At 46.7% G+C, this 25,500-nt stretch overlaps 1 protein-coding gene across 5 annotated transcripts in view; it reads right to left on the bottom strand.

The window, feature by feature from the left end:
* Positions 1-5,005: 5,005 nt before the first annotated feature.
* The window catches only part of LOC120392230, a 32,766-nt gene continuing 12,271 nt past the window's right edge, over positions 5,006-25,500 (bottom strand). For 4 of the 5 annotated variants that reach the window (XM_039517212.1, XM_039516937.1, XM_039517010.1 and 1 more), the window contains 7 exons: positions 25,392-25,463; positions 25,216-25,314; positions 23,467-23,550; positions 10,655-10,771; positions 9,458-9,529; positions 6,136-6,283; positions 5,006-5,910 (listed from right to left, as the gene is read on the bottom strand). In XM_039517212.1, coding sequence (XP_039373146.1) covers positions 5,142-5,910; positions 6,136-6,283; positions 9,458-9,529; positions 10,655-10,771; positions 23,467-23,550; positions 25,216-25,314; positions 25,392-25,463 — 1,361 coding nt within the window. In that variant the 3' untranslated portion in view covers positions 5,006-5,141. The remainder of the gene's footprint in view (positions 5,911-6,135; positions 6,284-9,457; positions 9,530-10,654; positions 10,772-23,466; positions 23,551-25,215; positions 25,315-25,391; positions 25,464-25,500) is intronic. The other variant, XM_039517074.1, reaches the window with a different exon arrangement.

Here is a 25,500-nt window from a genome sequence, read left to right as displayed (position 1 = left end):
TTGAAACAAATCAATTGACCAAGACCTTGTGGCTTCTAAAGTAGAGACAGAAACTTTTTTGCCTCCCTCCCAGACACAATATAAGATGTCAAGCATTTTCAACAGAATCATCCGGATTCATCCTGAGACTTTCACCACTGATGTTTTAGTTGTTTTTCCTCTTGGTTCATTTGTTGCAGATCGAGGTGATCTGTGAGAATGAAGCTATGGATTAAGACACCTAAGGGCCAGTGCACTGATGGAAAACAAGAGTCTGGTACAGCATAAAGTCATACTCAATCATCAGTAGAATGGTCTGAGAATGGAACAGTGTTCTTCAATTCGTTTGGAAATGTCCAGGTTCAATTAACCTCTGAGGGCAAACCATCAAAACAGGTACATAGCCCTGCCAGGAAAGCTGTGCCCTAACTGTACAGTATTCAATTTACCCACAGTGACAGTTTCTTCCTAATCCCTATTAGCTAATGGCTGGTTTATGCCCTGAAGCATGAGGGGTTATATCCCTTCCAAAACTCGTGGGATTTTTAAATCCTTGTATCACAACTCTGGCTATTGTTGTCCATATAAAAATCTGATTTTTTTTTATAACTCCTACTAGCCCCTTGACTTAGCATGTGGATCTCATTGCCACATTTAATTGTGCATTGTGTGAAAAAATACTGCCCTTCATCAATTTTAAATGCTTTGTTTCTCAAGTTAATTGAATGACTCCTTGTGTTAGGAAGGATTTTGTCAATGCGTTTTCTTCAACTTTCTCCTTAATCCCACCCTCCACCCCCCAGTAACGTTTTCTGTTTCTTCACTGCACCTAAACTGCCCTAATGACAATCTTTTTGCCAAGTGTAAAACAGCATTTACTCCATATAAACACTCATGTCTTTTATTTTTCTTCAACACTGTGGGCCGTTGCTCCTTTCCTCCTTGAGGCCCTCTCTTATATAGGATTCCTTGATTCATTCCCTGCTTTCCCAGTTCTCCTACCTTGCTTAACTGAGCCTGTGGTGTTGACTTTGGAGGATCCTATTTTCCCCCTCCCTTCCTCCCTCTTGGATGTCCCTTCTGGGTATGTTCACAGTCCTCTTCTCCTTTGCAATTTAACTCACTTCTTTTCAACTGCCACCTTTGCAATGACTTGCAAATCTGCCTCTTCCCCTGACAACTTAGGTCAGATCTCAACCTGTCTCTCCAGTAAGCCAGTCTAGAACCCACTCAGGCTTGCTGCTTAAAGTTTTGAGTTTAAGTACCCACATTGTGACCATGTTTAGTCCCCATTAGATAAAATGCTTAACAAGTTATATACTGAGTTAACGTCTGTGGCTTGAATATGACCAGAATGTAACTGATGCAAGGACCTGAGTCTGTATACAGTATGGAACAATAGTTTTTGAGAGAGGGGACTGTCCCAAATATGGTAATAGGGTATTAATTCCAAGACACCCATCAGCACCATCCCAGTAGAGAGGACACTGTGTGCAGGAAGTCTGGTCTCCCCACCTATGCCAATATATCCTGGAAGCCAAGGTAAGTACTGAGGGACCCCTGCACAACCACCCCTGCTGTTCCTGGTGCACCTGGGGACCCCATCCTGCTGCCCCTCCCTCCCTGGAAGAGTAGAAGCTCCTTTGCCACTTTCATTTTATGGGTTGCAGGGTTGAGCCCCAGGAAATCCCAGTTGTAGTGTGCCTAGGTCCCCAGTTTGCCTTCATCTGGCCCTGTGCACCTGTTCCATCTTCTCAAAGGAGTTTACATGATGATAGAGTCCACCTTGGAAAAGGTTACATCATGTGGACTTATGAAACTTGACATGGCAAACAACTGAAGTCTTAAATTCCATATCTTATTCTCTCTGAATGTTTATGTGCCATTACCATCATATCAGACTGCCACACAAGCAGGAATAAAGTTATCTTCATAACACTCCTGGGATGTATGGGTGGGGAACAGAGACACAAAACTATAGGTTCAGCAAAGCTCAAAGGCCTGTGTAATTCTAATCGATGTGAATAGTCCCACTGACTTCAAGGGGACTACTTGCATGTAAGTGTTTAAGTTCTTTGTTGGATAGGGCCCAAGAGATCCTCAAATGGTGGGGCGCGCCTGCTAGGGGGGCACGGAGGAACTTTGGGGGGGCATGGGAGGGGCTGGGCCAGCCCCCATGGGGAATAGGGAGAGCAAATGGGGTCCCGCTCCCAGCTCTGCCTCAGCCACGGCCCCAGCTCCTGGCCCTGTCCCCAGCCTTGGCCCCCAACCACAGCTCAGCTGCAGCTCCTCACCTGGCCCTGCCCTCAGCCCCTGGCCGCGACTCCATTGCCAGGTCTGCTCCAGACCCAGACCCAGCTGCGGCCCTAGCCTTGGCCCCCTTGCCCCTGGCCACATCCCTGCTCCCAGCCCCGCAGCCTCCAGTCCCCATGGATGGGGAGGAACATGACCCTGAAAAGTTCAGGGACCACTGGTCTAAGTGACTGCTCCGAGGCCACACAGGAAGTCCGGCAGAGTGTCATTGCCCTATGTTATATGGTGAGTCAAGTCATTTGATCTTCTCTGCACCTCCGTGACAAAACGAAAACTGTATTTGCCCACCTTTGAAAGTGCTTTGTAAGCTACTCCGTGAAAAAGCCCTGTATAAGTGACATTGGTTTTGTAATGTTATAGTCTGAGTTCTCCCTACAGCAGTATTATTGTTGCTGCTTCTGGGAGGAGACTAGTTGTAATGTATGTGGAGTGTGAGGTTTGTGGATTAGCTAAATCTGTATTTTAACAGTCAGGTATGGGGGGAGAAATGTGGCGGGGGGATGGGTGGTTGGGTTCTTTCTGATCCATCAGAGTGGTAATGTTGGGCTAGCTTAGAGAGAGTTCTTGTCATATTTGATAGGGAGCCCATCCAGTCCTGGCTTTCCTCAGACAATAGGTCTTCTATGGCCTTCTGGATTTCCTGGGTGGGTCTGCTGATGGTGGTCTTTTTCTTGATATGCTATTTAAATTGGATTCCATTAGAAAATTTATTCCTCCTTTTTTCTTTTTAATTTCACGAGTGAATACATTTTTTTTTTTATTTTTTTTAATAATCTGGAAGTATTTTATTAATTTCCTCTGGAAAGGAAACAGTCAACGTTGGTTCATTTTAGACAGAGGATATGATTCCAAGAGTTTCCTCTGAATATTTCTTTATCAGCCTTGCTGTTAGCTTTTCTGCTTTATCTCCAGCGTTCACATATTGACTGCATGGAACCGAGTAATGCTATTTCCATGGGTATTTTTAATTTGTTATGCTCTGTTCGATTTTTCTAATAACAATTAATATTACAATCTCTTTCTCTTTCCCACCCAAGCGCCTCCTATTCCCTTTATATTTTAATCCTTTCAGCCCAATAGTGTGGTTTTCCTAGAAAATTTCATTGGACTCTTGGCAAACTCTGACAAGTTGATACTTTGTTCTGAGTTAAAACACATTTGACACTTTTCCTTCTATCTTCTTGAAACAATTAGCCATCCCAATTGCACCCTTTTTTTAAAGAATGGGATTATAAAAAATAAAATAAACCTACTTTTTCCTATTTGTCTGTTGTCTTGCTCTATAGTCAGACTTGCTGTTACTAAGACTTTTCTCCCAGATTAGTACTCTAAGGCCTGCTTCAGAAAACATCCCTATTCAGGACTGCACTTAAACATGTGTCAATGGGATTTAATCATGTACTTAAAGTTAAGTGTGTGCTTAAGTGCTGCCCTGAATTGGGGCCTAACCAGTAAGGCTCCGATCCTGCAAAGATTGATACACATGCGTGTACTCATGCTTAAGGTTAAGCATGGGTGCAAGTCTTTGCAGGATTGGGGCCTACAGGCCCTAAAATAGCTGACTATATTCTTATCAATTATAGTTTTTAGAGAAGGGTAAAATTTATGCATGTGTAGGTGATGGGTAATTTTTTATGTACAGTTTCACTTAACCTTCTACAACATCGCAACAAATGTTGTAGAAGGTTAAGTTTGGAGCTTCTCTTATAAATCCTCGTTATCAGCCATATATAATATAAAACCAAACAAAAAGCCCACCCTGTATTCTTGTATTTTGGGTTGAAGTTTATGCTTGGTTTCATCCAAAAGATGAACACAAATCTTGATTAATATCTATGGAACTAGTTAGAGTAATGCACAAGGGGGAAAAAATAGGAGTGGGATTTTAAAAGCATTCAGAGCACAGGCCTAACTCAGGCTTCAGTTGGAGCACAGTTAGGCCAACACAGAAAGCTTTTGAAAATCCAATGCTACAAGTTTTATGTATTTAAGTAAACATTCAATTGTTGCTTTGCACTAAGAAAACTAAACAGATTTATGCACAAATTTGAAAATGTCATCCTCTTCAGAGCAGCTTAAATTGATGATCTGTTCTAATATTTATTTGTATGTGAACATTTTTTGTTGTGTATGATTATACTTCGTCTTTCAAAATGTTTATTTAGGCCCTGATTCAGCAAAGCACTTGAGCAGTCCACTTGACTTCAGTGGGACCATTCATGCTTAAAGTTTAGCATGTGCAAAGGTGCTTTCCTGAATCGAGCCCTTTATAATGTGCGGGGTCTCTCTCATTTACAATTCTGGAGTTGGATGCTAGACATTAGAAGACATTTACCCCTATCCCATCTCTTCTTGCTCAGTTGGAACTGGACCAGTACTGGATAAGGGATTTAATTTTGTTAGAATGCAGGTATCAGTAAATCGAACTCTTCACATTCCAGAGAATGATCACTGGGGTTGGGGGAATTGAGACAAAAACATTTGATTAAAAAAATCCAAAAGGCTTGATAGATTAACATTCAGTATGGGTCTTTTTTGTGTGGCTCATTTATGGTATTAGTATTGCAATCTTAGTTATGGGCATTGTGAAAACTCAAACATATAAAGAAAATGTGCATGTTGGCTTAATAGTTTATAAGATGTCATTAACAAACCTGAAACTACATTAGCAAGTACTGAAGCCTAATATAAAAATATTTATTTATTAGCATGATTACAAAAGAAAACAACCTCCAGGACTCACAGGACTATCATGATCACACGTGGTAAAATGATTGGTACTACATGCTGCTGGATATCACTGATCATGTAGATTGATAATGTTTACTCCTTTGAATGCTACTAATGTTCTAATCAGAATATGAATCAGAGCTACAAGAACCCATTCTGTGCTGAGAGCATGTACACTTTGAACCATCATGTTGGGATATTTCTGATAGATGTGTTTTTGCAGTTGTATCTGAAGAAATGAATACATCTGATGAAGAATCATCACTAGGACTTGAGTCATGACAACATCCATCTAGAAGTGAACAATTTGAATGAGTTGTATTACATTTTGTAGACTTTGATCTATGTCTGTCATGCCTAGATGATCTTTGATGGTTTAAATGCTTTCTATGAAGAGCGATATCTTTATCCCGTAGTCTTTTATAACCATGTTCTTTTGGTTCTGTACAATGTTGTCTTGGTTTGTGACAACAAGATTGATTTGTTTTTAAAGTTCTAGGTCTAGTTCTGTGGCTCTTGCATGTTTCCATTTCTGAAGACGAACAATTGTCAGGGGGCATTTGTGAAGAGTGGTTACATTTTAGAGGTTCAGTTGATGTTGACAGAATTATATTTCTTTCATCAATCCTTTTTGATGGAGAGTTAATGGAGGAAGTATTATGGCCTGGTTGTTTTTCTGAAGGTTCTAAGTCTTGACCATTTTCTTTAGATTTGTCTGTTGATAAATGCAGTGGTAGTTGATTCAGGTTACTATGTTCAGACTGATTTTTCACTACAGCAATGTCTTTTTTCAGTTCTTTGCAATCTATTTCTGTGATTGATTTGGCTTCATCTTTTGTTGGGTTTTCTCTTTTGTAAATGTTGTAAGTATTAGTTATTACTGGTTCCCTACAATAATAAAAATAAGTTCAGAAAGTAATATACATTTTTATGAATTTGGATAACAATTTAAAAATTCTTACAGCCGAAACCTAATTTATAGTCTGATGTTGTCTTTTACTTTGAGGAATTAACACTGTGTTCCAGAATTCAAAAAAAGTTGTGTATTTAACCATAACATCTTAATTATTCGATAGCAACTCTGTACTATATAATGGGGGGAAAGCAACTCACTGTTTGTTCTTCGCAAATATCGAAGTAAATATGTGCATCAACACTATTACAGCCAATATCAAACCAGTGACCGCTACACAGGCTATGATAATGTGCTTTAGAAGGCCTTTAAGATCTGCAGCTTTTGCTTTTTTCTTGTCATGAATACCTAAAGGAAATTATACAATTCCACATTAGAGGGGGAAATGAGTGTATTATTAATAATTTAACAATATATTCTAAACATTGCCACAAATCATAGTAAAACATTCTTCTCCTTTTGTAATTTCTTTGCATTAGTAAAAATCCTGTTACATTTTTGCATTAAAGTAGCACCAAACAGAGCTCTTTAAAGTCATGCAACTTGTACACTTTGGGATATATTTTTGGTACATTTTCTTGAAATATTCTTATGACAATGGCAATTTAAATATTTTGTATAGATCAACTAGTAAGGATGGAGCTAAATTTCCTCCTGTCTCTACTCCCTTTCCAATCACTCAGATCAGCTAACAGACAAGCATACGTGAGAACCACAATACATACTCTCCCATTCATGCCAATAAAGCTTTGCTAGTAAGGCCTATCCTGTAGTCCTCAAATGTCACCAGGAAGTGAACTGTAATTTCAATATTTAAGGAAGGCTGTGAAGTTTTATTATTTATTTAAACTCAGCACTGTATTTAGTGTTTACATCATTGGACCAATTTTAAATACGAATTATCTTTGCCTTGGAATCTTGCTGTCATATAACCTATCCAAACTAAGGACATTTCAAACAATGCATTGTGGATCAACTCATCAGCGACTTAAAAGGCGGGGTAAATTAGATGTCAGGTGCAAGAAGTGAAATATTGTAACTTTCACTGATGTGACACTTTGGCCCTGATTCATCAAGATACTCTTACACATGTACCTAACTTTAAGCTTTTAGACTCCTGGGACTACTCATGCTTAAAGTTCGGCATTGTACTTAAGAACCTTCATCAATTGAGGCCTAAATGTCAAAATTGGGCAAGTTTGATACTACTTCTTACACCTGACATGCATTTTACACCACTAATTAAAGTGTAAAAGGATATGGAGTCTGACCACAATTGGGATTACTCATATGCTGGAAGTTAGGCAAGCAATGATGTAGCTTGATAACCTAAGCCCTCAGTGGGTGTGTAAAAATAAGTGTAACCACTGATTTGATATTCTAGGGTCAAATTCAAGGCTGGTGTAAGTGGATACAACTTGTGTGGAAGTTAATGGTAGCTGCTCCGACTTATGCTGGGCCTGGACTTTCTCCCAAATGTGTTGAGGATGGTGTGGATGTAAATTAGAAGGGGGAAGGAGGTGGGAGAGAATCGAGAGGGCAGCTTTCATTTCCCTGCTCATTACAACGCTCTTCCACGCCATCAGCACAAAGCTACACTGGTTTTGCATAGCCAATGAACGCCAAACTTGCAACTTTTACTTTTTCATGCCCTAATTTACAGCACTTTTAAAATATCTGCTAAATTTGGCTTTACCACCATTTACTTCAGGTTGAATGTGGCCCTCTGTTTCTTCTCAAATACTTTTAAACCTTGTTTATGAGAGATCTAAAACAGGACTCGTCACTACTCCGTATGTGCCTCTTTCACACAATAGCTCCTCCTAACTCTCCTACTCTTGTAACTGAAATGCATAGAAGCATCATAATAACGGAGATGAGTGAATAGATGGTCATGCTTAATAAATGTATTTAAAATAGCAACAAGCTATAGTTTAAAATGTCTGATCATATTGTAGGGGGCTATGTGTAATAATGAATCACCCTTCTATCTCTTTCAAAGAGTAAGATTTAGGGGAAGAAATTTCTGCGTTTCTGTCAAACAGTCCTGCCCCTATAAGTAAGCAATTTGCTTCTATGACTTGTCTCTCCACCCTGTCCCCGCCCTCCCATACACACACTGATTTTCATTTATTTCTTCTCCCCAGACCCTGTTCCTACTAGTCTCCATCTCTCTTCTAGTGTCTGTATTGCTTTCCTTCCCCCATTCTTAGTTGCTCTTCCTTTTTGTTTTGTTAAGAAGGAGGAAAGCAAGGGGTGTCTTGTAGGACCCATTTCAACATTTTACTTAATCTCTCTACCCTTAATATAATTCATTGTGATGATCCCCCCCCCAATTCAAAGTCAATCAAAGATGCTCCTTCAGCTGAGTTGAGGTTGTCCCTAGAGAGATGATTATCTTCCCTCAGGGCTGTGTGTACTGCCTCTGCAGTAATCTGACCTTGGACTCAGATGCTCTGCCAGTAAACATTTGGCTTCAGAATGAAGCTTTGGAAGCCAAGAAAAATCAGTATGCATAGAAGCTGGACACATGTTGTACTAAATCTACTCCTTAGAAACCGCACTCTTAATTCTGGCAACCTAATCTGCAGCAACAGTACTCTGGAATCCAAAAGCCAGCATTTACAGCAGTAATTTAGCATATATCTCACTAAAATCCACTAATGTAAATAAAAATCTCTCAATGCAATAGAGAGAGACTACCAGCCAGCGGTGCTGCTACTGGACTCCACCTTATTCTCTCCAATAAATGCCACTAGTAGCCCTTTCTTCCCATAGTCTAGTTTCTAGGAATCACATGCTGTAGGTTTTCAACTGGATGATTGGCTGTTTGAGGGAAAATACATCCACCCATATTTATTGGTTGCATTCATGTTAAAAATAGCAATACTGCATTTATTTAACCTTTCTTTATCTGTCAGCTGAACTTGATTCCATAGATAAAGTCCTGCTAACCCAGAGCCATACTGGTGAACTATCTGTAAATTATTTTCTTGTGACTTGTTTGATGAATTCTGAAACCAAAGCCATGCAGCTTGAGTACAAAATTAAATTTAGTAAATAGGTAGACCGTAGTTTTTGTATCATATTTAGCTCTGATTTCTCATGTCTCACTTTATTAGATGCTTTTATTGTAATGTAAGCAGCCCAACAACAACACAATCTGCCCTTTTAATGTTGTAATTGAGGTCTATGCAAACAAATTGCCATAGCCAGAGAAAGATGTTTGCCCTCTTTCAGCTGAACACACACAATACATTTTAGCTGAATAAAACTCAACTGAAAGGCATAAATCAAGAGTTTAAAAATAGCAGTAGCTTACTAAGTCAATAAATACAGGACAACAAAGCTGAAATTATACCCCTGTTGCATTAGGTAAGACTCCCTTTAACTAAACTACAGTACATTTTGTTGAGATGGGCAGGCAGAGCAAACTGGTATTTTATCTGTTTGCCTACACTAAACCCTTGACTTAATGTGCAGCTTTATTTTTTTTTAAATAAGTAACAGCCCATATTTTACCTTCATGCTCTTTAAAAAATTCAAATCGTTTGGCATCCTTCATGTTTGCCTTTGTTGTGACACTTGCAGGCTCTGTTTGGGGGGGAAAAAAGAGTAAATTCTAAGTGTGTCTTAATTAGTAGCACAATGAGCACTAAGGCAAATTATGGCTTCTCAACAATCACTTATTCAGCCCATAACTGTGACATGCTAACAGGTTAAATGTAGAGATGGGGCGAGCCCATATAGGCATTTCTAATGCATGTATGGCAGAGAGATCTAGACACTAAAGTCAAGAAGATAAACTTAGAAAAGCTTTTTCTGATTTATTTTGAAAAATTTGACAGTTACTAACAGGGCTGCCCAGAGGATTCCGGGGGCCCGGGGTCTTCGGCAGCGGGGGGCCCCTTCCGTTCCGGACCCGCCGCCGAAGTGCCCTGAAGACCCGCGGCGGGGATCCCCCGCCGCCGAATTACCACTGAAGCGGGACCCGCCGCCGAAGCGCAGCCCGGTCTTCGGCGGTAATTCTGCGGCGGGGGGCCCCCGCCGCGGGTCTTCGGGGCACTTCGGCGGCGCGTCCTGGAAGGGAAGGGCCCCCTGCCGCCGAATTACCGCCGAAGACCGAGCTGAACTTCGGCGGCGGGTCCCGCTCCGTCTTCGGCGGTAATTCGCCAGCGGGGGGTCCTTCCGCCCCGGAGCGGAAGGACCCCCCGCCAGCGAAGACCGGGAGCGAAGAAGCTCCTGCGCCCGGCCCCGCAAGAGTTTTCCGGGGCCCCCGGAGCAAGTGAAGGACCCCGCTCCAGGGGCCCCGAAAAACTCTCGTGGGGGCCCCTGTGGGGCTCGGGGCCTGGGGCAAATTGCCCCTCTTGCCCCCCCCTTTGGGCGGCCCTGGTTACTAATATTTTAAAGCTTGGCCTCTGACACTGTGCACACCTGCAGGGGTAGTTACATGTCTAACTACCTGCTTTGTGAATGCAAAACTTTCAGGTACAACTTTGGAGCTCGGTTTGAGGCAAGCGCAGACTATGACCCCTAGGTGCAGTCTGTTGTAGTTTCATATAAAATCAGCTTGTGGTGTGTGGGCACTAGTCTATTTAGCAGAAAACAACTGAAGTGAAAAGCCATTTAGTGGTTATTACACTAAGAGATAAAACTGGAGGCGTTATGTACAGCAGACATTTTGACTTGCTATTCCAGTTTATAATGAATGGATATTACCTGGCACAAGTGTTGCTTTAAATTGGTCTATATTTTCATCTGAGACTTGTAGACTGCGACTTTGTCCCTCAAACGGTGTCTGTGTCTTGTTTTCCTTTTCACTGGATTCTGACTTCTCTTTAATAAGAGAAAACAATTAATTTTAAAATGGCATTTGTTAAGTCTTCACTACTTGATTATGACCATATCAATGATGTAATGTTTCTCAGCTTTAAAAGTTAAAGATCATTTTATATTTTTGTGAGTGAGTCATCTCACCCATCCATCCCCAAACAAACAACCAACAAAACCAAAATCCCCTATTTTTCTGGGGGAAATTAAACTACATAATAGTTTTCAAAATCAAGTTAACTGATGCAGATAGATAAACCAGACATATTGGATGACTTCCAAATTGCACATATTTTACTTTATTACAGTAAGAAGCTGAATAGTTTATTAACAAAAACCAAAAACACAAATGCCACCCCCCAATTTTGTAGAAGCAAGTCCTATTATGTAGAGTCCTGACACTATAGGCACAATATCCAGATAGAAAGTGGACTGAGCCAAATCACCACCTAGATATATTCAAGGCACCCTGGTAAAAATGAATGAAGAATATACAGCCCATGAAAATAGCAGCACTACCAAACTAGAGATACTTAATCTAAATATATTCAATTAGAATTAGATTAAACCACCCCCCACTGCCACATATATATTTCATACATATTACCAATAGACCTCCATCTCCCCCCTCCTCACCCCCAAAAAAGTTTTGTCTGTGATAGGAGGGTGGGAGGAGATAGTGTATGATCATGTTTCTGGCTGTTTCATTTCAAATGAAAGTATAAACACATTTAATGTGCTTTTTATACTATAAGGTTCTGCTCTAAAGCTCACTGAAGTCAATTGGAGTATTTCCACCAGTCTTTCATCCAATTTTAGGATGAAAATTAATATCCCTTTTTTTGGTTTTATGGTAAAATATTTTAAAATGTTTTATATTTCAAATAGTTTGTATCCCATAATATTAATGTATCAAAAAGGAAATGGGTAACTGAAATATTGGCTCATACCCAGGGGTGAAAGTAACTTACAGGACTTACCGGTACTGCCGGAGTCCTGAGAGAGGTGTGGCCTCAACCGGAAGAGGCGTGGCCTCTCAAGATTTAAAGGCCCTGGGGCACCGGCTGTGGCTGGGAGCCCCAGGGCCTTTAAATCAACCCAGGGCTCCCAGCTGCAGACAGTGCTGGGAGCCCCCGGGGGCTCCCGCCACTGTGGAACTCCGGACCCTTTAAATCCCCACTGCAGCTCCAGCTGCCGGATCCGTGGGCGGGATTCAAAGGGCTCTGGGCTTCCTGCAGCCGGGGGAGCTCTGAGCCCGGGATTTAAATGGCTCTGGGTTGACCGCAGCCGCGGCAGCCCAGAGCCCTCTAAATCTGGCCCCAGCCCAGCTGCCAGAGCCGCGGGTGGGATTTAAGGGGCTCTGGGCTGCCCGCTGTGGCGGGGAGCCCAGAGCCCTTTAAATCCCCGCTGCGGAAGCCGGTGCGGTCCGGCACGGTGTATTGGCTCTTGCTGGTACGCCCTACCAGACCGTACCGGCTTACTTTCACCTCTGCTCATACCATGTTACATCAGTATAAATACAAAAAGTAACCCTGGTAACACAGTCAAAGTACAAAACATTAGTCATGTAACTGAAAAATGTCTAACAGCCAATACAATATTCAACACACAACTAACAATTTATTAGAACCAGCTCCCACTACAACCTTCCATATGCTGAGAGGGACAAAAGAAGGTTGGGGGAGAAGTGACTTTAAAAAAGAGCAGTGAGGAAGACGTGGAGTAATGGGGAGGGTCTCATGGGAAAGGTTCTAAAGACCTTGTGGATCATTATTATTGCGAACCCTGGAGGCTTCAATACCCTTGTGCTCTAAGCTCTGTATAAACTAATAGTGAATGACAGTACCTGCTCCAAAGAGCTTACACTCTAAAAAAGAACAAGATATAACAAGTGGGTGAGATAAACAAGTGAGCTAGAGGAGTGGGGGGACAAGAAATAGTAGTTGTAGTCCAGAGCAGTGGTGTGTGCAATTCTTAGCCCATCGGTACCAGTTCTCAAGTAGCAGCAGCAGTGATCACACTGCATTGGCCAGCAAACATCCTTCTCTCTGAAAAGGAGTTTAAACAGCAATATAACTTATGTATGGACAATGGACACCACTTAAAAATTTGAGATTTGCCAACCTGTACTACCCTTTTCTTGGAATAGGCAATAATTGTGGTATAGTGGGACAGTGTTGTATCTATTGCAGATAGGTAACTACAGTAACTCCTCACTTAACGTTGTAGTTATGTTCCTGAAAAATGCGACTTTAAGTGAAATGATGTTAAGCAAATCCAATTTCCCCATAAGAATTAATGTAAATAGTGGGGGTTACGTTCCAGGGCAGCTTCCCCTACTCTGCAAGCACTGGAGGTGGGGGTTCAACCTTCAGCCTGCCCACTCCACTCCTTCCCCCAAGCCCTCACCCTTGACCTGCCTCTTCTCCCCCCCATCTCCTCCCTCTTTACTTTGCTTGCTGCATCCTGGCTCCTCCCCTCCCTTCTAAATGCCAAGCCAACTGATTGCCGAGGGGGGAGGCAGGCCGAGTCCTCGCTCCTCCACCGTCCCTTCTGCCCGGGGCAATCAGCTGGCTTGCCAGGTTCGGGAGGGAGGGGGAGCCTGCATGCTGAGTCCTCGCTCCTCCCCACTCCCTCCTGCCTCCAAAATGCCGCAAGCCAGCTGATTGCCGCTGGCAGGAGAGGGAATGGAGGTGCGCCGAGTCCTTGCTCCTCCCCTCTCCCTCCTGCCCAGGGCAATCAGCTGGCTTGCGTTCAGGAGGCAGGGGAGGGAAGGGGAGCCTGCGTGCTGAGTCCTCACTCCTCCCCCCTCCCTTCTGCCTCCAAAATGCTGCAAGCCAGCTGCTTGCTGCAGGCAGGAGGCGGGGGGAAGAGGGGGAAAGCGCTGATCCGCAGAGTCTGCCGGCACGCGGGAGGTGCTGGGGGGAGGGGGCCGTAGGGAGACTGCTAGCTGTGGAGAAAGCAGGCAGCCAAACAACGTAAGAGTGGAGCATTGCACAACTTTAAATGAGTATGTTCCCTAATTGATCAGCAACGAAACAACGTTAAGCGGGATGACTTTGTGAGGAGTTACTGTACCTATTTACATTTCTAAAGCACCTGTCGATATATAGTCTATATGTATGGCCTTAATATCTACTGGCAAGTTATTTCTTTTTAATGGCAATCACGGTATCATTTCCACATGTCTAATTTTCAATAACTAGGACATCCCCGGGGGGCTGGGAACAGTGGGAGCAGTGAGAGGAAGTGGGAGGAAGGGTCCTGGCCTAAAGGTGTAGCCCTGAATTGCCTTAATCCTGCCCTAGTTTTAATGCCCAACAGTTCAGCAGCCTGCTATAACTTTGTAGGATTGCACTTTGTCTCTGAAGCTGCAATGAGAAAGTTGCCAAGCCATTCTATGGTGCCTTAAAGAACAAAGGTCCAACACAGATAACTTCAAATCTCAGCTTCAATAATTAAAAAAACTGGTTCATAAAGAAACCATTATAGCATGACTTTTATAAAATGTTTTGGTCAAATTCATTTTTAGAGTAATAATACTGACATCAGTGAAGTTACTCCAGGGATGAATTTGGTTCAATAACGAAAGAACTAGATTAGTATAAATGTTTTAGGGGGAAAATTAATTATCCCTTGAAAGATTTTTTTACATACTAATCACAGAAGGACTTGCTAGCATCTCATGTTTCCAATACAGAATAATTTGCAAGCAGAAGGATCGCACAACAAATATTTCTGTTATTCTCTGTTAATTACAATTGGCTTAATTTAAGGAAATTCCACAGAATTAAAGCTCTCTCCTGAGTAAGGTACCCCCTTTAAAAACAGATTGTTTCTAGTAGGAAGCATAAACACTGTACAAGGCAAATAGGTAGTTTATCATATATACTGTAACTATCACAAAACATTTTTGTTCTTTCTTTGTCCCCAGGCCGACTCAACTCTACATTGTTCACTGCAAATGACATCAGATTCCTGTCTTTAGAGATCTACTGTATAACATCTTGCATAAAAAAGTTAATGTCTTCAATTGCGACTCTTTTAGCATGTTGGGTCATGCTGGAGCTGTTCCTTAAAGTAGAAACCGAATCTAGGATAGTAAAAATTTGAAGAAAATAAATAGTGGCTAATGATCTATCGAGTAGTGAAGGGAAGCTAGAAGTGATGACCTGTAATTAGGGTCTGCGCACTGAAAGGGCTCATTGTGTTTGACACCTGCTGGCTTTTGCAAACCTTGAGTCCTGCTGCTGCTATCACTGAATGATTCTCCACTTGCTCTTATCTAGGCAGAGCTATAGCAGTGACAATCAAAGCAGCACTCCCTGCTCTGCTCCATACCCAGAGATCAGGTAGATGGACAGCTCCAGCATTCAGTCAAAATGCCTAGCAATGCTATAACTGCCAAAACGTCTCTGCCCCCAATCACAGAGAGGGCAGAAGAGAGCTACCAGGGTACAGTAGCAGAAAGCCTCCCTTTCCTCCCAGCAGCCAGGAACGAGAGGGTACAGCCCTCTTTTTAGCAGGGTGGGAATGGAGCAGAAAAGATGGAGTGCCCCAGCTTGCTCGCTCTCTGCCTCTTGCAGATAGATGGTTTGGGACTAACTAACTAGTTTATTAACATTCAGCGTCCATTCTACACTGTCTTCTCTGCTGATGTTTCCATCAGGGAAGTGCACATCAGGCAGCACATGCCCATACGCAGTTCTGTGCCATTTTCCCTTGGGAGAAAGACTCATTCATGGATACTTAAAGTGACATGAATTTAACTGACAAGTGGCAGGAGATTAAGCAGGGCTGAGAGTGCTCTCTGAATGTAAATAATTATTGCCCCTTATGCAATTAAGTTTCAAAAACAAATTAAAAACACACAAACCATTACTCCTGTGTGAAACTGCTTTTCCTAATGCACTTTTAAAATCATACGTAATGTAAAATATGCTGAGAAGACACCAAATTACGTTTGAAACCCCCAGAGTTATGTGAATGAATACCTTACAATCCATGAATTTTGATATGATCACAATAGGCCAAAGTGAGAGCCATGCCTGGCCAGCCTCCACAGCTGTGGGGCACTCCTTGCTTCCTGAGGGACATTAACAAACTTGTTCTGCGATCACCCAGCCCAGGGCCGTTCAGAGGATTCAGGGAGCCTGGGGAAAAGCGGGGGAGCTATGGTGCTTGTACTCACCCGGCAGCGGTTCGGGTCTTCGGCGGCATTTCAGTCTAAATGCGGCCAAAGACCCAGAGCGACTGAAGGGCCCCCTGCTGCCGAAATGCTGCCAAAGACCCCTACTGTCGCTTGCGGGCTTGCGGGGCATTTTGGCGGCAGGGGGCCCTTCAGTTGCTCCGTGTCTTCGGCAGCACTGAAGGGCCCCCTGCTGCCGAAATGCCGACCGAAGACCTGGACCACCACAGGGCCAAGGCTCGTGGGGCCCCTGCAGGGCCCAGGGCCTGGGGCAAATTGCCCCACTTGCCCCCCCCGGGCAGCCCTGACCCAGCCCTATGGACTCTGCCCCCCACACCACTACTGCTATAAACACTGCAGTGGGGATGCCAGGGAGTGATGCTGGGGAAGTGGTGACTCTTCTGATAACTCTGAATAATAGGGTCGAGAAGGCTCTCCCTACCTGACTGATAGCCAGTGTTTTAGTACCTTCTTCTTCGAGTGATTGCTCCTATGCATTCCAGTTAGGTGTGCGCGCCGTGCGTGCACGGCTCTTCGGAAGATTTTTACCCTAGCAACACCGGCGGGCTGGCTGGGCGCCCCCTGGAGTGGCGCCGCTATAGCGCTAGATATATACCCCAGCCGGCCCGTCCGCTCCTCAGTTCCTTCTTCCCACCCGTGACGGCCATTGGAACAGTGGAGTGCTCGTTTGTCCTCCACATCCCTAGCTCACCTCGGTTCTAGTTTTGTAGTTAGTGTATATAGTAGTAGTTAGTTAAGTAAGTTATTAGGTAGATTAAGGGGAATTAGGGGGGCTTAGCCCCTCTTTTCCCGTCCGGTGCGGGCGTATGCCCAAGACACCGGGGTTTAAGCCCTGTGCGGCTTGCCAGCGGCACATGCCTATTGGGGACCCTCACGACTCCTGCCTGTGTTGTCTTGGTGAGGCCCATCGACCAGATAAGTGCCCTATTTGCAGATCGTTCAAGCCTAGAACGAAAAAGGAGCGGGACATTAGATTAAGGCAGCTCCTAATGGAATCGGCGCTTACCCCTGCGGTGCCGACACCATCAGCTCCGCCGTCGTCCTCGGCTAGGAGCGCTCCAGCGGTCCCCGACCGGTCCGGTACCGAGACTCTTAAGAAGCAACCGGCACCGAAGCCCCAGCACCGTTCCCTCTCACCATCGGGGAAACGGAAGCCACAGCCAAAGTCTGGGAAGACTGCTGCATCGAGACCGCTTGTCCAGCAGCCAGTGTCGACCCCCTCGGTACCGACCTCGACAGCGCACGGACCGTGCGCGGTACCATCGACTCCGGCGCCGACAGGGCCGTTGAGTCCGGTACCTCCGTGCTCCCCGGTGCAAACCGTGGTCGAGCTGCCTCTCCCGTCCACGCCCGAGACGTTCTCAACGGCAAGGGAGCTCATAGAGCTAACAGAGGCACCGAGCCTCCGGCCCCCGGCACCGCTGGTGCGGGCTGTGCAGTCAGTGGGCAAGCCGGCCATGATACGGCCTACTTCCCCTGACAGACGGGATAGAAGGCGATCCAGGTCCCGCTCCCGATCCCGATCTCGGAGACGGTCACCTTCACGCCGATCCAGGTCCCGGCACCGGTCACCATCCCAGTACTGCTCTCCGTCTCGGCGCCGGTCGCAGTCCCGGTACCGCTCCTCATCGCGGTACCGGTCGCACTCCCGGAGGCGATCCCGGTCCCCGGACCGTCGGCACCGAAGAAGATCCGGATCCCGGCACCGCTCCCGTCACCGTTCTCGGAGCCGCTCCTGTCGACGACGGTCGAGATCACGGTCGACCTCCCGGTACTCACGCGGTCGACGGTCCCGCTCTCGTTCCCGGTACCGCGACGATCGGCACCGGTCCTCAGCACCGTCCACGGACAGACTAGTGGCATCGACGGCGCAGTCCCTGAGCGCCTCTGCCCCCCCGTGGCCTTCCCGCCAACCGTCGGTCGCCTTGCACGAGGGCAGCGGTGGAGATCACCGGGCAGACCCCCAAGGACAGGACCACGGTCCACAGCAATGGGGCTTCTGGACCCCTTGGGCCTTTCACGAGGCTCAAGGCGCCCCCTCCCTCCAGCGACCCAGGCCCTCCGACCACAGGGTGCCGGAAGCCACTGTCAGCAGGCCCCCTCCATCACTTCCGGTTGAGGTTCCGCCGCCACCTGTACCGGTGGAACATCCCGTAGAGGTGGAGGCTTCGCACCCCATGGGCGAACCACAGCTACAAGCCATGGGTCAGGGCCATTCCTCGTCTTCCTCGCTGGATGAGGCGGTGGCGGGGTCCTCATCATCGGATCCCCCACCAATTGACTTGCGTGCCCATCAGGACCTCCTCCGTCGGGCGGCACAAGCCATCAACCTCCCGGTTGCAGAGGTCACTGAGGACGAGGATCCAGTTACTAATGTGATTGGAGCTGAGGCCCCGATGCGAGTGGCCCTGCCCTTCATTCACACGATTCAGAAAAATGCCACTACAATCTGGCAATCACCTGCATCCATCCCTCCCACTGCTCGAGGCGTGGAGCGAAAGTACTCAGTGCCCCCGACCGGGTACGAGTACCTGTATATGCACCCGGCCCCAGACTCCCTCGTTGTGCAGTCGGTGAATGACCGGGAAAGAAATGGACAGCCCGCGCCAGCGCCAAAGTCCAAGGATGCGCGCAGGATGGACCTGTTGGGCCGGAAGGTCTATTCGGCTGGCGGCCTTCAACTACGGATATCCAATCAGTTGGCTCTCCTTAGCCGCTATGCCTACGACAACTTCGTGGCCCTCTCTACGTTTACGGAGTTGATTCCCACATCCTCCAGGCAGGAGTTCTCTGCCCTGCTAGAAGAGGGCAAGAAAGCCTCCAGGTCCTCCATCCAGGCCTCACTGGACTCTGCAGATTCCGGAGCCAGGACTTTGGCATCAGGAGTGACCATGAGGAGGATCTCCTGGCTGCAATCGTCTACCTTGCCACCAGAAGTCCAGTATACCTTGCAGGACTTGCCCTTCAATACCAAGGGCCTATTCTCGGAGAAAACAGACTCCAGAATCCAGACCCTTAAGGATGGCCGTATTGCCATCTGCACCCTGGGCATGCACACGCCGGCTACCCAGCGGAGGTCCTTCAGGCAGCAGCCCTATCGGCCATTTAATCAGTCCAGGTCGAGGCCTGATAATGGACGCAGAGGCAGACTGAACCGCCGTAGACCATCGGGCAATCGGCGTACCCAGTCCCAGGCGCCCTCTAAAGCCCCTCAAGGGCCGAAACAGGCATTTTGATGGAACGCCCGAGGACGGCCCATCAGTCTCTTCACCGGATCCTTCCCCGTTATTTTTCAACCGTCTTTCCCACTTCCTCCCGGCGTGGTCCCAGATTACAACGGACAACTGGGTGCTACGCACGGTAGAGTCCGGTTACCGTCTTCAGTTTGTTTCGCCCCCTCCCTCCCACCTACCCACCCCGTCCCTCTTCAGGGACCCCTCTCACGAGCAAGTCCTCTTACAAGAGGTCGAGTCTCTGCTGAGCTTGGGTGCCATAGAGGAGGTGCCGAGCGATATGCGAGGCAGGGGATTTTATTCCCGATATTTCCTAATCCCCAAGGCGAAGGGAGGTCTACGACCCATACTCGACCTCCGAGAGCTCAACAGGTACCTGCTCAAGCTCAAGCTTCGCATGGTGACCCTGGGGACTATCATCCCCTCCCTGGATCCAGGAGACTGGTTTGCCGCCCTCGACATGAAGGACGCATATTTCCATGTCGCGATTTACCCTCCTCATCGACGCTGCCTCCATTTAGTTGTCAACAGCATGCACTACCAGTTTGCAGTGCTCCCCTTCGGCCTCTCCACAGCGCCGAGGGTCTTCACCAAGTGTATGGCAGTGGTTGCCGCGGCCATCCGCCGTCGTCGGATACACGTCTACCTGTATCTCGACGATTGGCTGGTCCGTGGACCATCCCGCCAACTGGTAGCGAGTCACATGACCACGATCCTAGCCCTGTTTCAGTGCCTAGGACTTATGATAAATGCCGAGAAGTCAACGCTGACTCCATCGCAAAGGGTGGAGTTCATCGGAGCGGTCCTGGATTCCAATTTGGCCAGGGCCTGCCTGCCCCAACCTCGGCATCAGTCTCTGGTCTCCCTAGTTCGGGGCCTACAATCCTTTCCAACTACAACGGTGCGTTCCTGCCTCCGCCTCCTGGGCCACTTGGCTTCGTGCACGTTCGTCACTCCGTACGCGAGGTTGCACCTTAGCCCGTTTCAAACTTGGCTTGCGTCAGTGTACCAGCCCCACCGCGACTCCATGGCTATGGTAGCAGGGGCGGCTCTAGAAAATAGGCTGCCCCAGGCAGCGCGGTGTGCTGCGCCGCCCTTCCTCGGTCCCGCGGCGGGTCCCCTCTTCCCGCGGCAGGTCCACCGGAGCCCCGGGACGAGCGGACCTGCCGCAGGCATGACTGCGGGAGCTCCACCGGAGCCGCGGGAACAGCGGACCTCCCGCAGGCACGGCTGCGGACGGTTCGCGGGTCCGGCGGCTCCGGTTGAGCTGCCGCAGTCATGCCTGCGGGAGGTCCAGCCGAGCCGCGGGACGAGCGCCCCCTCCGCAGTCATGCCTGCGGCAGGTCCGGTCGTCCGCGGCTCCGGTGGACCTCCCGCAGGCATGACTGCGGCAGGTCCACCGGCCCAGCCTGCCGCCCCCTAGATTTGGCCGCCCCAGGCAACAGCTTGGTTTGCTGGTGCCTAGAGCCGCCCCTGTATGGTAGTCACACCCACGAAGCTGACCCTTGCTTCGCTCACCTGGTGGCTGGACCCAGAAGTCGTGTGTGCCGGAGTCCCATTCCGCCCTCCTCAACCATCCGTCACCCTGACCACGGATGCTTCAGAGCTAGGGTGGGGGGCACACCTAGCCGACCTGCACACCCAAGGTCTCTGGTCGCCCCGAGAGCTCTCCTTACATATCAATGTCAGGGAACTGCGGGCGATTCGCCTTGCGTGTCAAGCCTTTCGCTCCCGTCTCCAAGGGAGTTGTGTCGCGGTGTTGACGGACAACACAATGGCGATGTTTTATGTCAACAAGCAGGGTGGGGCCCGATCCTCCCTACTTTGCACGGAAGCGATGCTCCTGTGGGACTTCTGCATAACCCACTTGATTCACCTGGTAGCGTCCTATCTTCCAGGAGTGCAGAACACGCTGGCCGACCGTCTCAGCAGGTCGTTCCTTTCACACGAGTGGTCGCTGCGTCCAGATGTGGTGTACACAATTTTCCGCAGGTGCGGGTTTCCCCAAATAGACCTGTTTGCCTCCAGAGAGAACAGGAAGTGCCACCAGTTCTGTTCTTACCAGGGTCGCGCCCCGGGCTCCCTGTCGGACGCATTCCTCTGCTCCTGGACGGGTCACCTCCTATATGCCTTCCCTCCGTTCCCGCTCGTACATCGGGTGCTTCTCAAGCTTCGGAGGGACAAGGCCCACCTCATACTCGTCGCTCCAGCCTGGACGAGGCTGCACTGGTACACGCTGCTGCTCGAGCTCTCCGTTCGGGATCCCATTCTTCTCCCGTTGTGGCCGGATCTGATAACGCAGGACTTCAGCAGGCTCCGCCACCCGGACCTGCAGTCCCTCCATCTTACAGCCTGGTGCCTGAGTGGTTGACCCACGCGGAGCGTGCCTGTTCGGTGGTGGTCCAGCGAGTCCTGCTAGAGAGCAGGAAGCCCTCCACTCGCTCGACTTACCTCGCGAAATGGAAGCGATTCGCAATCTGGTGCGATCAGAGAGACCTGAATCCGTTCGTCATCCCTATACCAACGATCCTGGACTACCTCTGGTCACTTAAGGAGCAAGGTCTCGTGGTCTCATCGTTGAAAGTGCACCTAGCGGCCATATCCGCCTTTCGGCCGCCCGTCGGTCACCGGTCCATCTTCTCCGATCCGACGGTTTCCCGCTTCCTCAAAGGCCTAGATCGCTTGTTCCCGCCAGTACGGCGTCCTACTCCGTCCTGGGATCTGAATCTGGTTTTGACCAGGCTCATGAGAGCCCCCTTTGAGCCCTTGGCCACGTGTTCCCTGCTCCATCTGTCGTGGAAAACAGCGTTCCTCGTCGCCATAACCTCAGCGAGGCGAGTTTCCGAGCTTCATGCCCTGACGGCTGGTCCACCGTACACCATCTTTCATGCAGACAAGGTTCAGCTTCGGCCACACCCGGCCTTCCTCCCTAAGGTGTTGTCGGCCTTCCATTTAAACCAGGACATTTTTCTTCCTGTTTTTTTCCCGAAGCCTCACGCCTCGAGTCGGGAACAACAGCTTCACACCCTGGACGTCCGCAGGGCCCTTGCTTTCTACATAGAGCGAACAAAATCCTTCCGGCGTTCGCCCCAACTATTCGTAGCAGTTGCGGAGCATATGAAAGGCAAGCCGGTCTCCTCTCAGAGGATTTCCTCCTGGGTCACTGCATGTATCCGAGCATGCTATGAGCTTGCTTGTGTACCAGCTAACCGTCTCACCGCTCACTCTACGAGAGCTCAAGCCTCGTCTGCCGCCTTTCTGGCCTATGTCCCCATCCAGGACATCTGTAGAGCGGCCACCTGGTCTTCTGTCCACACCTTCGCTTCCCACTACGCGTTGGTGCAGCAATCCAGAGACGATGCAGCCTTCGGCTCAGCAGTCTTACACTCTGCCACGTCTCACTCCGACCCCACCGCCTAGGTAAGGCTTGGGAATCACCTAACTGGAATGCATAGGAGCAATCACTCGAAGAAGAAAAGACGGTTACTCACCGTTGTAACTGTTGTTCTTCGAGATGTGTTGCTCCTATCCATTCCAGACCTGCCCTCCTTCCCCATTGTCGGAGTAGCCGGCAAGAAGGAACTGAGGAGCGGACGGGCCGGCTGGGGTATATATCTAGCGCTATAGCGGCGCCACTCCAGGGGGCGCCCAGCCGGCCCGCCGGTGTTGCTAGGGTAAAAATCTTCCGAAGAGCCGTGCATGCGCGGCGCGCACACCTAACTGGAATGGATAGGAGCAACACATCTCGAAGAACAACAGTTACAACGGTGAGTAACCGTCTTTTCCTGTATCAGGGCCTATTTTAACTGATGGCCTTGGAAATTACATAAGATGATGAGATTTTCATAGAATCATAGAATATCAGGGTTGGAAGGGACCTCAAGAGGTCATCTAGTCCAACCCCCTGCTCAAAGCAGGACCAATCCCCAGACAGATTTTTTGTGCCAGATCCCTAAGTGGCCCCTTCAAGGATTGAACTCACAACCCTGGGTTTAGCAGGCCAATGCTCTTTTGTTAGGGATGCTGTATATTCTTAACTTGCTTCAGTAAATACTTCAAAACATGTTTTTCTCTTATGTAGCTTTTAAAATACTTACTATCTTAGAAGGACCTTTACACTTGTCAGCTTTGAATCAGAAAATGAAACTTGTTGGAAGCAGATTTCTAACAGCCAAGGACTACTATAATTACATCCCTATTAACATGCACATTAGTTTGCTATTTTCTTTCTATGTGCAATCAATCCACATTTCCCTTACCTTTATGTTTTTTTAAATTTTGAAGAATGTTTTCCATGACTGAAGAGTTCATACTCTCACTAACTGTTAAAGGCACCTGTGTTTCTATACAACAAGAGGGGGGGGGAATGTTTATTTTAAAAATGTTTTTACTTGTATAAACTCAAAGTATTGCATTGACAAGTTGCAGTGCTGATATATTTCGTTGCTTACATGCAACTCGGGGAATTGCTGTGTTCTCAACCTAATCCGTAACAAATGAGCCTTTCAAGCTTTAATAAATCAGGCCCAGGAATATTTTATTTCCTTTCTTTTATTCTTTGGTTTTTTGTATTTTCATTTTTTTTTTACTAGTGAGTCTTTGTTCTGTATTCTCAGGGCCAACTCCTAAAGTCTTTACTCAGGCAAAATATCCATTAAAGCAACATTCTCTACTCAGTATTTATTGTCTGTTTTCACTGTCTTTCCTCATGATAAAATGATATTTATTCAAGAAAGGCTACTCTGAGCAGAGCATGGTTATACTATACTTTTCAATGTCACAAATGTGTATGAGGAGGTGATTTTTTTTCTAGTGTTGGCAAAGGTACTTGAAAAAGAAAAGCATTTACCCATTGTTCTACTGCAATGACTTCTCAGATCCAATTCTAAAAGCAGAAATAATAGCAGGATCGATAGGCCAGTAAACTCAATGGCAGCAGGGCATGGCGCCTCCTCCATCACTGAACTGAACATGGCATACCAGCTGATGACTAGTTGTTCAGTGGTCTACACAGTGCTTGCTGTACCTCTTTCCAGAGGAAGTGTGAGAGCTGCTGAAAGAGGCATCAGTTTCTTCAGGCATTCCCCTGACTACCACTTCTCTCCCTTCCCTAACAGGAGGTTTCACCTCCTAGCACCTTCCTATTTGTTTAATTGCTTGGGCTATTAAATAGGGTGCTGCATGCATCTGCACTCTTTGCATGCCCCTAGCACCAGCTCTAGGCCTATGTGAAATGTACTTGTGATTTAAGTTCAGCGGCAGCAGGATTTTTACGTGCGTACATACTATAGCCACCAATATGTTTGGTACAGCATTTGAGGGAGCTTTTTTATAGCAGGATATTTTTTTTAAATTACATTGTGTACATAGTTTAGGGGTAATAAATTAGTCCCGATCATGCAATCACTTATTTACCTGCTTAACTTTAAGCACATTAATAAGTCCCATTGATTTTATCTATTGAAATCGTTACTAAAATCGATGGGACTGTTCATGTGCTTGAGCTTAAGCAGGTACATAAGCAATTGCAGGATCAGGGCCTTTATTTGTACATTCTTAAAAGAATAGATGGCTATTTGGTTTGCATGCCTTTTTCTCTCTGTTCAAGAAATGTAAACGTAGTTACATTTCTTATCTGGTAACGTTTGCCTCTCCCACCCTGGCTATTGGAGGCATTCAGCACACAATTTCATAGTTTCTGGATTGTAATAATGTTATTTATTAATAATTTTAATAATGTTATTTACCAGTACCTCTGACACTGTGTGAAGTTTATATAGCAACTATCTGTAGTCCAAGTTAAAACTGAACTAAAGATAGAGGCCTTGTACCAGATCTGCAGCTGATGTAAATTGACAATGACTTCAGTGGCACTTCACCAATTTACATCAGTGGAGGATTTGATACTCTCTGTGTCCAGTATGTTAATGTGTGTTCATCCATATTTCTAATATAACAATGTTATGTGTACAAAATATAAATATTAATGGAGAGTGAAATATACATACTATATTCTTTCTGTAAGTCCTGTAATACATTCTTCAGCATTCTCACTGACACTTGAGAATGGTTTCCTTTTACACCTGGGAAATTATATGTTTGAACACCTGTAAAAAATAGTAAATTACTAAAAAGTGATTGAATCTTATATTTAAAAAGTTATACCATAAATATTTAGATTTACCCATGTGATCTTCCAGTGTCTGTAAAATACGGTTCAACTGGCGAAATGGATAAGTAGCAGACTCAGGCAGATCTGCAAACAAACATATGAAAACACTTGTGGTCAATTC

This window comes from Mauremys reevesii, linkage group 1, assembly GCF_016161935.1.
Source record: "Mauremys reevesii isolate NIE-2019 linkage group 1, ASM1616193v1, whole genome shotgun sequence".
Classification (NCBI taxonomy): domain Eukaryota; kingdom Metazoa; phylum Chordata; order Testudines; family Geoemydidae; genus Mauremys; species Mauremys reevesii.
This window is presented reverse-complemented; position numbering and strand designations above follow the sequence as displayed.